Consider the following 19,255-nt stretch of genomic DNA (forward strand, 5'->3'; position numbering starts at 1 on the left):
CATTGTATGTCTTCTCTGCTGCCCATGTCCCTCCCAAGCCACAAGTTATTTTGTACAGAGTATAAATCCGTGACAATAGGTAATTATTGATGTGAGCAGAAACGTATTATTATTCGTATTAATAGACTTTATATCAAACATAACTGGCTATGTATATAGGTACTTACTTCAAGCTCTTGAATCCTTGAATGTTATGTGTATAGGTACTTACTTCAAGCTCTTGAATCCTTGAATGCAATCAATTTTATTGTGTGAAAAGTTCACATGCTGCAAAGACCAGAACTTTGAAAGATCTGCAATCGCTGAGATGTCATTGTAAGATAGATTTATATAAGTGAGGTACCATGGAGCTTCCATGCAAATGGCCATCTGCAGATAATTGTGAGATGCGTCCAAATACATAAGGTAAACCATTTCGTTGAGAGCTTCCAAGCCTGTTAGTCGGTTCCATGAGAGGTCAATGTACTGGAAGCAGCGATATGTCGATAGCAAACTGATATCTTCCAATTCCTGAAAGATCACTCTGTTTATTGAATTTGCTTCAATTCTGAATAATAAAGTGATACATCAATCATTCGTCACCTTCCGGACTGCGACTAGCATGAATGAAGCTGGTTTCCCACACATCAGTATCAGTAAAGAGACCGACACAGTGAAAATGTAATTCCTGTGCGTTCTAATTTGACCATTCACACTCAGTCCGGCCGAGCGAGTATGACTAGTCCCATTAGAACTAATGGGAATGATATTCTCACTGTACCGGATACGTTTCCTGTCACTGATATTTGGAAACCCAGCTCAATTATAAAATGCTATCAGAGGTCAAAGTTAGTAGACAGGAGGTTGGTCACTCATCTATAGTATTTTAGTTGAAATGCAATTGGAGTGGGGAAACTGTAGTCGTGACGTAGGCTGTAGTACAGAGTGGGCAAAATATCGCATTCTTGAAAATCATATGGTGACGTATAGTCAAATTACACTAGTAGTTCTGTGAACAGTAGACCTCGCGCAGTTACAAACCGCAGCCTCCTCTTTTACTGTCCATCAGAGTAGGTCCTGTCTGTATGTCGTGTCGGCGAGATATCGGTGTGAAAACGGCTACTTGGGGCTGGTGTATCAGAAATGCTAACATCAAAAGCTAATCTCCTTCAAGACATACTGGCAACAGGACAGCACAAGTTCAAAGCAGACAGAGTTCGAGAGACAATACTATATTATTTTAGTTATTAATTGCATGCATTATTGCACACAATCAATAGTTCATTTATTTATCCACAATGGAGACAACGGGTTTCCCCAAATATGTCTCCTTAACAATAAAAATTGACAGATTCAATTTTTTAAAAAATAATGATAAAAACAATACGAACTTATGCAATAATGAATAATACAAACAACAAAAATACCACCTAATTCGAAAATGACAAATACAAACATTTAAAATACTTATGAAAAAAGTAAAAATGAAACAACTGTGAAAATGAAAATGAATTCAAGATTCCAAAACTTATAAAAATTAAAGACTATAATAACAAATAATGAACAAAAATGTTATCAATAGAATAAATAACATTTATAACTGAACAACATCCCAAACCATATAAAAATTTAAACATTCAAATATTTAAACATTTAAACATTTAAACATTAAACATTTAAACATTTAACATTTAAACATTAAACATTTAAACATTTACATTTAAACATTTAAACATTTAAACATTTAAACATTTAAACATTTAAACATTTAACATTTAAACATTTAAACATTTAAACATTTAAACATTTAAACATTAAACATTTAACATTTAAACATTTAAACATTTAAACATTTAAACATTTAACATTTAAACATTTAAACATTTAAACATTTAAACATTTAAACATTTAAAATTTAAACATTTAAACATTTAAACATTTAAACATTTAAACATTTAAACATTTAAACATTTAAACATTTAAACATTTAAACATTTAAACATTTAAACATTTAAACATTTGAACATTTAATCATTTAAACATTTAATCATTTAAACATTTGAACATTTAATCATTTAAACATTTAATCATTTAAACATTTGAACATGAAAATCTCTACAATTAATGTTCAGTAACATTTTCACCTAAAAATGGAAATAAGCTCGAAATTCGAGAAAATGTGAATATTCAATTGCAAACTTTTGGCAACTGTTGATTCTATTAAAATTATTCACTATGAAGAGATAGCAGACCTCGTGTGTCTCCAGCGTTATAGTACTGTCACCAGTTGGCTCAGATTTTAAAATAGTAGACTTGAGATGCGCGTGAACACTAGCTTCAAGTGATCAATTTTCATAACGGCAAGGAAAGTTGTGTGAGTGTGCCACACCAGATTTTGTAGTTTTGCTATACATCAGCCTGTGAATTTCGGGGATGAGATATTTTGATTCTCGTAGAACATGATGTGCTCGATAACAGCATATTGTGTTCACTGTTCAGTGCATTTATGATATATTATGAATGCAATTTACCGGATTTATCGGGATCGGTTTATCGGTTTAGATTTTTATGTAAATTTTTTTATGGCTAAATCTTAAATTGTAATACAGTAGTATGACGTTGTCCACTAACGCTTTTCCAGCTTATTAACTTTTTCGTGTCACGTTTTTAGATTCTTGAAAAACTTTTAACTTCATTTTATTCATACAAGTTGAATGAACTTGGAATATTGATTATGGAAGATTGAATAAGTTGATTCGAGCGTAAAACTTTTTGATTGCTTTCACAAAATTATCGCGCTCTACTACGTGTTGCACGATACCGTAACTGTTTTGCTCAAGCAATAAAGTCGCGGTTTACGCTCCTAACTACCTATTACAGATACTAGCCGTCATGCTCGCTTCGCTCGCCATATCCGTCTAGCCAGGGGGCTCCGCCCCCTGGACCCCCGACTGGATCGTCCAAAAATGAGATCAGCAGGCTCGCTTCGCTCGCCTGCATTTTTCATTTGAGTATTTTTATCATATTTTAGGACAATCCAGTCGGGGGTCCAAACTAAACGTCTGGCTAAACGGATATGGCGAGCGAAGCGAGCCTGACGGCTAGTAACATAATATTCCCAGGATTGAAGTAGCAGTGCCCAGTCAATTTTTCCGCGATAAATGCATTTAAATCGTCAACTTGGTGCAAACCTAACAAAGTCAACTCAACTTAATGCCAACCTGACAAAATTATTAATTTAGTTGCCAGTTAACAACTGTTTCGAAGAAGTACTCTATCTAGATTATAGTTCTATAGTAACATATGATATGGAAATTTCAATTATAATTAAGAGATTGGGAGAAGAAGAATATACATGCTAAAAGACGAACTTCAAACCCTTAAAAACAACCCTTAGAGTTAAAATATTGCCAAAAGATTTCTTAGTGCGCCTCTAAAGGGCCAACTGAACATATCTACCAAATTTGAACGCTTTTGGTCCGGTAGATTTTTAGTTATGCGAGTGAGTGAGTGAGTCAGTCAGTCAGTCAGTTAGTGAGTGAGTGCCATTTCGCTTTTATATAGATCATCATGTGGTTCTCAAGTTGAAAAATGTCTATCAAATTGATTACAGTACGCTCAATGACGGTAGAATATTTAGTTATCTGAATAATCTATTAAAAATATGTTTGTAAAGGATATAGACATGTATAATTACGAGATTTTACAGTATTCACTGTTTGAAGAATATTGAGTCTTTCTAAGATTTTTGAATCTCGTTCTAAGATTTTTGAACACTCAGTATCTATATAAATAAAAATTGAGCCTCAAATTTTAACATCCAATAACTTTTTTATGTGTGCACCGAAATTGATGATTTTTTTTAGTTGTGTTCGTTATGTTCAGGACCAGGTTTATGACCTATCAAATAATCCGACTACAGGACTCTTTCCTAAGGTCCTTCAAAGTTTACATGTAATCCTTATGGGAGAATAAAAATCAGCTGTCATAATCATTGCATGATACAACAGCCGTCGGTAGATAGCAGACGAGAGTGTGTGCTGCTCCATAACCACCCATGTATTTTATCCTAAACGCCCCGAATTAAAAAAAAATCTGGTGTGGCGAAATCACACAACTTTCCTTGCCGTTATGAAAATTGATCAACTGACGCTAGTGTTCACGCGCATCTCAAGTCTACTATTCAAAGATCTAAGCCAGCTGGTAGCAGGACAATAACGCTGAAGACACACGAAGTCTGCTATCTCTTCATAGTAAATGATTTAATAGAATCAACAGTTACCAACAGTTTCCAATTGTTAAATCACATTTTCTCGAACTTCGAGCTTATTTTCAATTTAAGGTGAAAATGTTATTGATCATTAATTGTAGAGATTTTTATGCTCAATCTTTTCCACTTGAATTTTTTTGCTCAATTTGTATCTGAAGCCTGATAATTGGGAATCTAAAATCTTATTTGGGCATCATCCGCAATAAAAAAGTAGGTGGTGGAAAAAAGCATTATGCCTATATGATCATTTATGGAAAAAACATTTAGGCCTACCTTATTGTTAAGTTGAAGCTTAGTGAGAGCAAAGCATTTCTTATCCGGTGACTGTCTCAAATTTTTTGCATTTGCTATAATTTGTTCAGGTTTTAAATTATGTTCGAAATTTTTATCTGTCGATGAGATCCTTGGTAGACAATGCAGTTGACAATCTTGCCAAGGGTCTTTGATCACGCCAAACCTCAGCCAAGGACTGATATTCACATCCCGTTTCATTATTTCTTCCAAGTTGATATCTGAATGTCTTGCTCGCACACTAATTGATTTTTGATTTCCACTTTTTAAATTCTCCTAGGAAATGCAGTTGTTAAGTTCTAATGTTTTTACAGGATAGATAAGTTTTTACAGGATTTTAATTTTCATGTTACTTTCTCTCCAGATCAGAGGCCTGTCGAAAAGACCCTGTGCCAGTCCGTACAGGTATTTACTTGAAAATGATAGCATTCCTTATAAATAAAAGCATATTATACAAAACATCAATGTTTCCGGGTAAAAGAAAGGAGACGGGGCCGCCGAAAGCAATGGATGAACAGGTAGAAGTTCTAGTGACCCTTCATTGGTCGCCTATAGGCGATGTAAGTGATGACGTAAGCCGTTGCTACGATGCCATTTTGGTTTCTAAACAAACCGTTACTATGGAGAGAGAGCATGTTATTCAAATGGGACTAAAACATCACCTTACATTTACGAGTATATCAATGGAATAATAGATTTCTAAGAGTTGAGAATATTTTTTTCAAGTTCTACACACTCAAATCATCAACTCTCAGTATTTATTCAGATCAAATAAATTTTTTTGGGACAGCCAAAGCAGAAAGTCTCACCAAGTAGAGCTTAGTACCATGTCTGTAGTCTGCTATGGAAAACCTACCTGTAGAGAAAGTTTAAGTGCAATTTGAATTATTACCTAGAATTTCATTAGATTGTTATAAAGTTGTAATTTAAAAATTCATATGAATATATTCTGTTTACCTATTGTTTATTAGTGTAACTGTTAGAGTAGACTAAAGCTTAAATATATAGGTTGGGTGTTTTGGTTTAGCCTAGGTACTTATAAGTTTGGTGTTGAGGTTCTCTGGAGTACCTATATAATTGTTTTCAATTTACGTGAAATAGTAAGATATTGAATAAACTCAACACAGTAAAAAGATGTAGATGTAGTGACCACTTATATCATGTTGTATACTTCCTACATTCTAACTAAACGGTGATGTTTACAAGAATTTAAAAGGGGTAAGTGAACATGATTGTAAAGTAAAGCAAATAATTACGTATTTTATGTGCTACATTCACTGTAAACATGATTGTATTTGAATTATTGTATTAATAATTTCACTAATGTAGTTATTCTAGATAAATTTGATTTTTATTAACAATAACATAACCTAAAAATATACTACAGAACTTATAGAGGCGAGCTAGACCTTGGGATTTTCAGGAAATCTAAAAAAATGGTATGTAGCCTGCCTTAAGCACTGTAATGTTTACAGTCAGGAACATAGAAAATGTTTGTTTGCTTCAAACCATTTTCATTTGAGATCGAAATCAGACTGTATACATTTTCAAATAAACATTTCTAATGTGAAACAGCAGACTGTAAAACTTCCAGCATATGCTGTGAAAGTAAACTTATATTGAAAACAAAATAATAATAAAAAAATTCAGGTAAGAATTCATGTGGCACTTTAACTTTCTATTCAACTAGGCTTACCATAGCAGCCTATACATACATAGTACTATGCACTACTTCATGAGACTTTCTGCTTTGGCTGTCCCAAAAAAATTTATTCGATCTGAATAAATACCGGAAATTGATGATTTGAGTGTGTAGAACTTGAAAAAAATATTCTCAACTCTTAGAAATCTATTATTTTATTGATATACTCGTAAATGTAAGGTGATGATTTAGACCCATAAGAATAACATGCTCTCTCTCCATAGCAATTAGCAACGGTTTGTTTAGAGACTAAAATGGCGTCGTGGCAACGGCTTACGTCACACTTACATCACCCATTGTTAATGAGTTTCGACATTTTCGTGGTCTATTGTTAAGGATTCCACTCCGAGGAATAAATTGGTGGCCCAGTCTGATTACTTAAGATTCTACTGTACACCTCTGAAATTTCGTATTTTAGTTCCGCCACTTCCCACTATGACAGATTCAGCGCTGGAGAGATTTCGTTTGGAGGAGTAAAGACATATTGGAAGTCTAGAAGTGTCTCCCCCACCAATTGACCATTGCTACAAGTGAGCAACAAAAAGGAGGGAGAAAGAAATGACAAAAACCTCTGTCTCCATTCATGATTTCTGGTTCTGGAACAATGAGTCACGTTCCAACCAAGACACGACAAAGTATATTTGGCTACTACGTTATTGAATGCTAGAAAAGGGACAAAGCTATTCTCATGAGTGCTGCTCGTATCTTGAAATGCAACATTCCAACCTATTTCACACCAATTTGAACAAAATCATTGCTAGATTCTCTATTATATCAGTAGGCCTATAACTGTTATACAGTATGTATAAATCTGTTATACAAAATAATTATTTATATTGATGACTCTTGGCCTTGTAAATGAGCGAGTACTGTAACGAAAAATCTTTCATAACAGGCATTTGTGAATTTAAAAATAAGCTAAGTTCTTGTCAGGTTCTGAATTGAAAAAAAAACAAATTCAAATTCAAATAAAATTTATTTCCGTAAAATAATACATTGAAAAAATTATTAGTTTTGTAATCTACAATCAATTGTACAATTCAAGTCAAATCTAAATCGAATTTTTAGCATTATAGCAATATACATAGGCTACAGTTTACAATAAATCAAACTTGCATTAACAATAAATCAATAATAAATAAATATACAAATAAAATGAAATACACTATACTGTTACTGGAACTACTATTACACTAGAACTGAAGCTACTATTATACCCTACAACTTCAATTTATCAATATCAGAAGAAAACTTTTCTCCGTGAGTGTTCTCAAACACAAAATGTGTGCAAGAAGTACAAACTCATTACTTGTTTTAAAATGGAAAAATTATTCTAAAAAAGTATTATTAATAATAAAAAAATAATATAAAAGAAGTAATTGAAAATATATTTCTATATATACATTGATAAACTACAATAAGTCAGAAGATAATTGAATTATATCCTAAAGGTAGTCAGCCCAGGAATTCAATATCACATAAATATACACTATACTGTTACTAGAACTACTATTACACTAGAAACTGAAGCTACTATTATACCCTACAACTTCAAATTTATCAATATCAGAAGAAAACTTTTCTTTGTGAGTTTTCTCAAACACAAAATGTGTGTGAGAAGTACAAACTCATTACTTGTTTTAAAATGGAAGAATTAATCTAAAAAAGTATTATTAATAATAAAAAAATAATATAAAAGAAGTAATTGAAAATATATTTCTATGTATTTTAAATATATATTTCAGCGGAAGTTGAGACAGATAAGACGATAAAATATTTTGATGGTCTTCAAACAATATTACGTGAATTTTGAGAAATAATAAGCCTTACTTCTTCTTGTTCTCCTTCTTCACCTTCTCCTCTTTCTTCTCCTATTCCTCCTTCTCCACCTTCTCCTCCTTCTTTTTAATCTTTTTCTCATTCCTCCTTCACCTTCTCCTCCTTCTTTTCCCCTTATTCTTCTTCTCCCTCTTTTCCATCCACTTCTCCTCACTCTTTCCGTTCTAAATCTTCTCATTTTCCTCCTCGCTCTCACTCGTTTATTTCTCTTTTTCTCTCTGCACAAATGCCCTTACCGGTGCAATGAACAATGAAAAATGACTTTGTTAAAAATGAAAATATTGAAATTTTGCAAAATTGAAGACACAAATATAGAATTGAACACAAACCATAACTACTACTATAAAAGGAGAAAAGGAAGAATAGTTATGTTTGTATAATTGATTGTGTTTGAGGAGATGTTGTGGTATTTCTCCATAATGGAAAATAAAAACAAATATTGTCACATACCACTTATTTATTATTAAAACTTACATTAAAGTAATGTAAGCCTAGGCCATTATGAAACCTATGTACATTACTTTAATGTAAGTTTACTTTAATAAAGTATTACTTTAATAATACTTTAATGTAAGTTTTAATAATAAATAAGTGGTATATGACAATATTTGTTTTTATTTTCCAGTTATGTTTGTCTCATCATTATTTCTTCTTACGTGCTTCTTGCGCCTCAATAATCCAATCTGGATTTCGAATTGGCATTGAACGCGTGTGTCGAGGATCAACAAGTTCCGGCAATACACAGTCCATATAAAATTTTTTCACTTGTTCAAGAATCTTCGAACTCCAGAACTGCTCATCTTTGTATACAGTAACAACTTCTGTCCCCTTTGGCGACCATATACAAAATAAGCAGTACTGACGTTTCGTAATGTGGAGTTGTCCCTGTTTTTGATAGTAGTAGTTATGGTTTGTGTTCAATTCGATATTTGTATCTTCAATTTTGCAAAATTTCAATATTTTCAACTTTGCTGCTTCCCTTGGGAGTAGGTCCTTTATTGTCTGAGGGCATTTGACCTCCACAATACCATGCCCATCTTCTAATAATCCATCCGGCAATGCTGCCAGAAATGGAAAATCGGCATCAATGAATAGCCCACATTTCAAAATTTTTTGTCCAGCTATCTCACTAACTTTTTTTAGAGCAGCCTCCTCGTTCATCCTCACATACTCCATTGCTGAACAATTTTTACCGCCCCCATACAATAGTTCGCGAACTACATTTTCACATCCGGTATTTGGCCTTCTCTTGCTTATTCGTCCAAAATTTGATGCAGTAATCCTTTTCCGTCTCTCTTCAAGCCATTCAGCGGAGTGATGCTGCAGGACAGTCCTCCTTTCCAACTGGTGACGGCTCTCTTCTGATAACACCAGTGAGGCTAAAAACCTATTTTTCTCAATGACAAGTTCTTTTTCACTGATGTCAGGGCGTTGAGCATTCGGTCCGTAATCATGGTCAACTGTTGTTTTTTGGATGGCTGTAGAGAAAAGTGATTTTCTTGATGATATATTTCTCCTTCTTCTGTCCTGTTCTATCTTTTTTCTACGTTTAACCTGGACTGACTTATAGAATCTTCCAGGACTTGAAGAATTGCACATAGTTTTATGCAAGTTGTACAGGGCCATTCCCGTATTGTGCTGAACAACAGCTCCCTCACACCTTGCCTGGTAGCTTCCGCGAGATGTGAAATTTATTCTCTTTCCACCGACAAATTTAGCAACTGCGTGGTTGTAGTGCTCCACGTAGTTGCTGTCGACATCTTCGAGTAACTAGAGGCATGTAGACTCAAAAAACGAGCAGCATTTTTGACTCGCTGAAAAAGCCCAACTGCTTCTAGACTAGGCACTAAATTTGGTAAGTTGCGTAGGTCTGTACCACTGCAAAAATAATTTTTGCAGTTTCCATGGTCCCCAAAAACGTGATTCGGTCCATTCAAAATGTCCTCTTTCAACATTTCGATCCTTTCAATTTTGTTAGGATTTTTCTGATGGTATATCACTGCTCTTGTAACTCCGTATCTTAGTGTTAGTAGCTGTCACCTATCTTCTTGCGTAACGTAATAGGGCTATGTCCTTTATCGCTTGTCAGAGCAATCTCTCTGATTTTATTGCAGTAGTTTCGTAAAAGATGGTTTCTACACTCAATTTTTAAGTATAGTAGTATTCTTATAGGGCCTCCGATCAAGCAACGTTTTATAGACACTACTATCACCGTCAGCAATAAGCCGATTGTATCGTACCCCATACATTTCTTCACTCAATGAAAATCCCTCAGCAATAAGTGCAGCCTCCATACTTGTAGAACTTTGATGTGTTCCCCAATTCTTGAAACATACATGCTCTTTTGCCTGCGGTTTAAGCGGTTTCGCGCTAAGTTTCAATCTGCGTCCACTTTTGTGTCTAAAGCATCGGCGACTTTGATGAGGCTTCGGCGTTTTGTCCATTTTTTATGATAAATAATTTGGTCGCATGCACTTCAACATTTTTATAACATTTCACGTAATTCGAAGTCAATAGGAATAGAATAGAAAAAGTATTATTCACTAACAAGGATTGTCTAGAATAAACAAGGCAAAACGTTTCTATAAATGAAAACCCATAGTAACTTATCACAAATGACTGGATGAACTGTCACTGTCACGTTTCAACGAACTAATAAGTCACACATGGCATGGATATGGCAAAAGCTAGCTGGAATTGAGAGACAGAGAGAGTGTAACAGACTTCTCATCTATTCCCCTCCCATTCCCACTCTTTCTTGTGGTCATTCATTCAATTCATTCATTGATACACTGCTGGGCAGTCTTAGTATGTAAGTAGTAGGTGGTGGGGGTTACGTTTCAACAGTAGAGCTCTCTGGAGAATAACCCTCGAACTAGGTTGGCAATGTAACGGTTCATTTTTGGTTCAAATTTGCAATTTAACGACTCAGTTTATTGCAAAACTATTAGGAATTTGAACAAAATTCAAACTAAGAATGTATTATTTTTTTATTTTACGTCCTTTTATACTTATCCTTATGTCCTATTATATTCAGTGTACATGATGAGACTAAATACATTACAGTACACAAACACACTACACACACATATCAAAGTACAAATTGGTGGTATTAAAAAACGTTTCATACCAGTATTTGATATGTGTTCTCGAAACTCAGTGAGACTTCGAGTATACTCCATGTAGGACGGGTAAACTGTAAGACACTGATCGAGGCAGTAGTTACAACATCTGTCAACTTGCTTGGACGAGCTGCAAACTGCAAGTGATTGTTACTGAAATGTACGGGAATGACATCCCCCGAGAAGGGGGAAGTTGAGGGTAAGAAAGTTGATTGGGAAAATCCATTGTCAAGAAATGTATTTTTGGACATCGGGTCCAATTTCAAACTTCTGGGGCAACATAGATCATGAATAGTTCTTAGTTGATTGAATGGATACAAATCGCTTAATATAATAGGATTGAATAACAAGTACTTTATCACTGATCTAGATTCAATAATAAAGTGAGAATACAAGTAACAGGTAAGATGGAAAGTAATAGATGAGTCCCTACCAGCCTACCAGCTAAAACTGCCTTCAAGAAAGCAGACGGAGCCACTCCGGCCTCTAATGAGGGTAATGAAGCGGATTCAGAGGACAATAGAGTGTGGTAGTCGAGAGTTAGAGGATGAACCTTTCTGGAACAATAGCCCAGTGTACAGGTAGCGAGGCCCCGTCTCCTTTCTTTAACCCATGTTTTCCACTGAATAGATACTGACATTTTGAAAGAACACTTTAATTACGTACTATGCTAACCATTAATAATTTGATCTCTAAAGCCAACGGCTATGCCAGTTTTTGTTAATGACATATAGGCTAGTGGATATGCTATTTCTTTTATTAAGTAGCCTTTTTGGAAATTGTTTAATTTCTTTGAATATTGGCCTCAATAATTCAGAGAAAATTGTAATATGAATCGAATCGGGTCATAAAATGTTACCTATTCTAAAAAATAGTTGACCTCTTATAGTAGCCTATATTTCACGAATCATCCAGTAATAATCATAAAAATAGTTTTATTTGCAAAATTATTAAAACGATATTTTCTCTATTTATTCTCTAAATCACGTTTTAGCTTTAACCACGTGTTTTACCTAATCATAAAAATTTTTTCATCCATTTTGAAATTAATGTGATAAGTAGATTAAAATTTTGTAGAGAAGTATTGCAGGTTATTTCTATAAAGTGAAAATAATTGCCTCAATTATTGTAAAATATTATAGATGTAATCAAACACTTTTTGCACTTCAAACTCACCTCTGAAATTTCATTCATTCTCATACTGAATGACTTGAATGAACTTGAAAAATCACGATACTCTATTTCATTCATAAAAAAACTGGAGAAATCCATAGTGCTTGTACTTGAAGACGTACAACCAAATAATTTTCCAGATTTACTCTCAATTGTAGTTATACTTGTGACATCTTGCGTCTGATACATTATTATATTTGTATGATAATTATTATTTCAATAGTATCCTCCATAAAGTGACAACCGGTTGAAGAGACTTAACATTATGTGAGTATAACTTGGGATTAGTCTTCAAATTAGAACTATTTTTGGAATATTATTTATTTGAGCAAACTATAAAAGTTGATACTATAACATATGATTGATGCCATACTATCAGATTCTCAGATTCAATAAAAATCTGGTGTGCTGCACTTACACAACTTTCCTTGCCGTTATGGAAATTGATCACCTGACGCTAGTGTTCTCGCGCATCTCAAGTCTACTATTCAAAGATCTGAGCCAGCTGGTGACAGGACAAGAACGCTGGAGACACACGGGGTCTGCTATCTTTTCATAGTGAATGATTTAATAGGATTAACAGTTTGCAATTAAAGAATAACATTTTCTAGAATTTCAAGCCTATTTTCAATTTCAGGTGAAAATGTTACAAAACATTAATTGTAGAGATTTTCATTCTCAATCTTTTCCACTTAAACTTTTTTGTTTAAATTGTATCTGAAGCCTGATAATTGGAAATTTAAAATCAAAATTTTGCATAGATGAGGCTGAGCTCATGAAATTTTCACAGATATGGGATTTGTGGCAGTTGATAGAGCTTATCAATGACTATTTTAGGTATAAATTTGATCAAAATCATTGGAGCCGTTTTTCAGAAAATCGCAAAAACCCCCATTTTTGACAACATTTTCGCCATTCTAGCCGCTATCTTGAATTGCATTTGATCGAAATTGAGGATCTTAAGTTCCAAATTTCAAGTCATTCCGTTGAATTGGAGATGAGATATCGTGTACTCAGACGCACATACACACACACACACACACACACACACACACACACTCACAGACACACACACTCTCACTCACACACACACACACACACACACTCTCACTCACACACACACACACACACACACAACACACACACACACCACACACACACACACACACACACACACAATTGTGTGTGTGTGTGTGTGTGTGTGTGTGTGTATGTGCGTCTGTGTACACGATATCTCATCTCCCAGTTAACCGAATGACTTGAAATTTGTAACTTAATGTCCTTACACTATAAGTATGCGACACGAACAATTTCGATCCAAAGCAATTCAAGATGGCGGCTAAAATGGCGAAAATGTTGTCAAAAACAAGGTTTTTCGAGATTTTCTCAAAAACGGCTCCAACGATTTTGATCAAATTTATACCTGAAATAGGGTCATTGATAAGCTCTATCAACTGCCACGAGTCTCATATCTGTAAAAATTTCAGGAGCTCCGACCCATCTATGCAAAGTTCGATTTTAGATAGGCTTCAGATGAAATTTAAACAAAAAAATAGAGTGGAAAAGATTAAGCATAAAAATCTCTGCAATTAATGTTCAGTAACATTTTCACCTAAAATTGAAAATAAGCACGAAATTCGAGAAAATGTTATTATTTAAATTGCAAACTGTTGGCAACTGTTGATTCTATTAAATCATTCTCTATGAAGAGATAGCAGACCTCGTATGTCTCCAGCGTTATTGTCCTGTCACCAGCTGGCTCAGATCTTTGTTTATAAGTAGACTTGAGATGCGCGGGAACACTAGCGTCAGGTGATCAATTTTCATAACGGCATGGAAAGTTGTGTGAGTGCGCCACACCAGATTTTTTCCAATATAAGGTGAAAATGTTACTGAACATTAATTCTAGAGATTTTCATGTTCAATCTTTTCAACTTGAAAACTTTTCGTTGAAATTGTATCTGAAGCCTGATACTTTGAAATCCAAATCAAACTTTGCATAGATGGGGCGGAGCTCATAAAATTGTTACAGATATGGGACTTGTGGCGGTTGATAGAGCTTATCAATATACTATTTTAGGTATGAATTTGATTAAGGCGATGAAAATCGTTGGAGCCGTTTTTGAGAACATCGCGAAAAACACTGTTTTTGACATAATTTTCGCCATTTGATCCGCCATCTTGAATTTGATAGACATTGATCTTATCTTATTGATATTATTTATTAATATAATAATGAATGTACTTATTTGATGAGATATAAAAGGTTTGACGTTGTGGGATCAATTGCTAAGAATAGTTATTTGTCATTTTAATTTTATATTTAGTTTTTCTCCTTAAAACTTAATTGTGTGTGCTGTTGATTTACTGGTTCCGATTAACTATTTCAAATAATAAAAAAAGGGTTACCAGAATTGTTCACTTCTTTTACAACTGCTTCCCATGCAATCTGTACTTTGTCCCTGTTGCTGCATTCCTTCAGTTTAAAATCATAAAGGCACGGGCGTTTTTCTACAGCTTCGGCCAACTTTACTTAGAATGAAATTCCTGCCATAATTTTCAGTAAAATTAAAGCTATCAAACAAATTACAAATAGCTATCACACAAATTTCTACAAATCACACAATTTCACGATGCGAAACGTGAAACTACAGCTAGAGGAAACAGATTATTTGAGTTTCACGAAATCTGGTTTCACGCAATCAGGGAAACTGGAGTTTCATGAAACGCAGTGTGCACAATCTTGTGTAATCTTATCAGTCGATTGCAAGCAACTTTCGTTTCATGTTTCCTGACACTTTTTTCACGAAACGCGGTTCTCCGGTGTGCATTCCGCCCTACACTTCATTTTATCAGCTGTTAAATGATGTTGAAATGTTTAGTTAATTTCTCTTTCAAAATTAATAAATAATTATAAACAAGATATAGGTTAGATAAATTCGAAACTGATTAAAAATGAAGTTTTATTGAAAATATAAAATTATATGAAATGTAACTTATTATTTTAAAGTTGTTAGATTATGATGGCACTGATGTGACATAACCAGGGCGTTTCCCAATTATTGTCTCTTTCCCTTTTGAAAATGGCTGCCGGACGTTTTGTGCTGTAAATTTTGGCTCTGTTGGATTTTTATCAAAATGTGTCGAAATTTTTTTTCAAAATTATAACTTTTCCAAGATAAAATTTTATTAAAGTGCTGGATTAACAACGTTGTGATTCTCACGGTATCGGAGTAGTTTCATAATGTAATTCAGCACATTATGTACGGTAATTAAATTCTAATATTTCATCTATTGTTTTCCAACTTTTTCCTTGAGTAGGTACTTAGAATTGTTGTAGACGCAAAATCATCATAAAAAATCAGTTGAACATCCACTCTATTGCTGAGTTTTCTACTTCGATTGAGGGAATTTTGCTGTATTCTGTCCTTGTTAGTTGTATTCCTTTCTCGTTCTTTTGAGGGAAATTTATGGCATCCCCACCACATGCTTGGTGTATTGGTATTTTTTTATTGGCTTCATTGCTAGCCCTGATACCTATTTTTGAGCCTGATTCGGTCGACTTGGAGACCTGAACAGAAGAGACCGCTTATAGATTCTGTAGAGTACAGACATGTTTTCTGAGCTTAATTATTTATTGGCCTGATTGAATCATGTCTTTTCCAGACACTTTCTCATTCTCTCCTGGAGACTAAAGTTATTTATTATTATTGGGAATCATTCATCTCATCAGTTTTGAAATCGCTAATCTTTTTATTAAATTATTAATGGCATAGTTAATTTCCGTTCAGGGCATTTGACTGCTGCAATTTATTATTATGTTAGGCTATTGGATTAGTAACAGTCGAAACCCCATTTAAGGGTTTTTTTTTGTTTGTGTATGTTTTTTCTTGAATACTCATTCGAGGATCGAGCTGTAAATATGCCTTGCTGTCGAACGAGGGCTGACGAATTCGCTGACCGAGATGGCCGGTGATATCGGACATCTGACCTTGCCGTGCGGTGCTGAAAGAAAATCTTCGATCTGACGCCACTAGCCCGATGCCTGGAGGCCATCACCCTTCACCCTCATCCATCACCCTTTGGACACCGGTCTCGAGGACGACAGATCTTAGATAAGTACTTGATACCCCCCACTACAATATCAGATGTGCCCCCGTAAATTTGGTCTCATAAAGACATGTGTTGGTCTCTTAAAGACAGATTGATTATTTGATTATTCATGTAGAGATGTATTTTATAATATTTTCTATATTAATTTCATTATTATAAGAGCAGTCTGTCAACCGCATATCTATGATCTTATTTCCAAGACCCTCAAACCACTAGAGCTAGGATCACTTTATTGACCAGATGCAAATCTGCAGACCTCAGGGCCTAGCACAATTTCAACAACTAAGCCTTCTCCGACAAAATCATTTGTAACCAGGAGAGTGGCATATAATGCTAGCAGAGAACGTGATTCTTGATGAGTCTGATGAATATTGTGATCTTATTTCGGTGATGAAATTGGAATTCAATAATTCAATGATCAGGGAAAATAAGGCACTTAGCTTGAGAGGTATCAGGAAATTAGATTTATTTAAGGCTTTTTGAGTAATTGAGTCATCAGAATATCAAGCTTCCCTGTATTTTATTTAAGATTCATTATTAGTTCAGATTCCATTTTTTTGTAGTGACCATGGCGAAAGTAACTCTAGATTTGTTGCAAGACGAATTTGTAAATAATAGTGAAGTTGATGCATTTCTATCTCATAAGATCAATCCCGATGCATTGACTAAAGTTGAGTTGTTATTTGAACTAGAAATACTAGGTCAGGAAAAATCTAAAATGCTATCCCAAACGGTTGATAATTTGAGATTGCTGTTTGGACAAAAAATCTCTGATCTAACTGAAATCCCATAACACGATAAAGGAATTGAAGTCCCGCATTGATTATTTACTGGAAGAATGTGAATCAAGTACAGATTTAGTAAAAAAAGATATTGTAAAGATCGAGTCAAAAATAATGCATTTCATTTCTGTTCTGAAACAATCTCTGAGAGCTTTCCCAGTTATAATACCTGATAGAAAAGACAAATCCATGAGTGATGTGCACGAAGCACTAATTAGCTACCCAAGAATTTTAGTGTAGAGATAGAGAAGTTATTGAAATCAGCTTATAAGAATCTCTTAAAATCGCACAGCTGAGTGAAGGAAAAATAAGACTCGCGCAGAAGCTCTATTCCTCTCAAGATTGGCGAAAGAGTATATCTAATAGCGAATCCTATAAGTAAAGTTAAAGATTGATAAGAGTAAGTCCCTCAATCGGATCTCCGGGAGGGACAGTTACAAGCAGAGACGTTAAATCAGTTAACATCAGTGAGAGAATAAGAATAGCGACTTGGAATGTTAAAACAATGAGTCAGCAAGGTAAAATTCACAACAGATATGAAAAGATTGAAGATTGATATCCTTGGTGTGAGCGAAATGAGATGGCCAGACTGGTGATATCTACATTGATGATTATAGAGTGCTTTATTCGGGTAGTGCAGATGGAAGACATGAACATGGCGTGGGTCTCATTTTGAGTAATGAAGTAACCAAATGCGTAAAAACCTTTACACCTATATCAGAAAGGGTGGTACTTATTCAAATGAAGGCGAGCTCAGTTGATAAAAATATTATTTAAATATATGCCCCCACACTCGATAAAGAAGATGAGGAAGTGGAAAATATGTACACAACAATCAATAACATATTACAAGGACTGAGGAAACGAAATTAATATTGTAATGGGTGACTTTAATTCAAAATTAGGAGAAGGTCGTACGTCAGATGTTGTTGGACCATTTGGATTGGGGGAAAGAAACAAAAGAGGTGATATGCTTGAGGAGTTTGCTTCATCAAAAAATTTTGTAGTGATGAACACTTGGTTTAAACTTCCACCAAGAAGATTGTATATCTGGAAGTCACCTATGGATTATTAGAATGTCCTATTCCACCCTCTAGGTTTCCTAATAATTGCGAAGTATTGCTACAACGTGGACTAGCTACAGTCGGATATGGGTCGGGGTCAGTAGCCGTACTGACAGGTGGAGTTACCGGACCTACACTTCTCCCTCTATCCTGATTCTTTACCCTCTGCTTCTTTTGCGAGATTTTTAATTTCAGGGGAAGAGTGTTTACCCGTGGCGTTACTGGCCGATTCGGCCCTCGGCCTTTGGAATACAGGGTGGGTGTTAAGGGAGATTAAGATAACCCTATACAAGGAGACGGATCTGACTATCAGATCCCTACCAATAATTCTATTTATAAAGGTAGTACGCAATCTGAACCAACTGCGAATTGACGGCGAGCAAGCTGTACCTGCAAGCCCGGGATGTGGTTTTTCTATGGGGTTTGAGGTGAGAGCTATGGGGTAAAGGTATGACGGAGCTATGGAGTTATTAGTAGTATTTAAGATGTAGTTAAATAGGGTACGGTATAGGGTGTAAGCTATAGAGAATAGGGTGCACGGTATGAGGTATACGGTAGAGGGTATAGGGAACAGAGAATCAATAATAAGATTATTATTCTCTGCAGCAAATAAATATCTGCTCAATAATCCGCAATCTGAGAATTGCGCTCTAGCTCTCAGCAAGCTGGACCTGCTAGCTAAATACAGTATATCAATTTCAATTATGTGGTAATTAAAATTTAGAGAATAAGGTTTGAGGTGTGGGATTTCTGAGTCGCGAGCCTGCAGCTGCGAAAGGATTTTCAGCAATTCTGAAACTGCTAAACAGGATTTCCGCGCTAATCTGATGACTGCGCGTCGGTTATTAAGGGCCAATCTGTGACTGCCCTTAAGGGTATGGGAATCACTCTCAATCGTCCGAAACGCTTTTAAATTAATA

At 34.8% G+C, this 19,255-nt stretch overlaps 1 protein-coding gene across 1 annotated transcript in view; it reads right to left on the reverse strand.

The window, feature by feature from the left end:
• Nucleotides 1-12,725, reverse strand: part of LOC111058711 — a 69,654-nt gene extending 56,929 nt beyond the window's left edge. Inside the window, exons 1-4 of the mRNA XM_039426663.1 lie at nucleotides 12,380-12,725; nucleotides 11,212-11,340; nucleotides 4,523-4,816; nucleotides 212-510 (exon numbers count right to left, since the gene is read on the reverse strand). Coding sequence (XP_039282597.1) covers nucleotides 212-510; nucleotides 4,523-4,816; nucleotides 11,212-11,340; nucleotides 12,380-12,565 — 908 coding nt within the window. The 5' untranslated portion in view covers nucleotides 12,566-12,725. The remainder of the gene's footprint in view (nucleotides 1-211; nucleotides 511-4,522; nucleotides 4,817-11,211; nucleotides 11,341-12,379) is intronic.
• Between the last annotated feature and the right edge of the window lie 6,530 nt (nucleotides 12,726-19,255).

Source organism: Nilaparvata lugens, chromosome 1, assembly GCF_014356525.2.
Source record: "Nilaparvata lugens isolate BPH chromosome 1, ASM1435652v1, whole genome shotgun sequence".
In the NCBI taxonomy this organism is placed as follows: domain Eukaryota; kingdom Metazoa; phylum Arthropoda; class Insecta; order Hemiptera; family Delphacidae; genus Nilaparvata; species Nilaparvata lugens.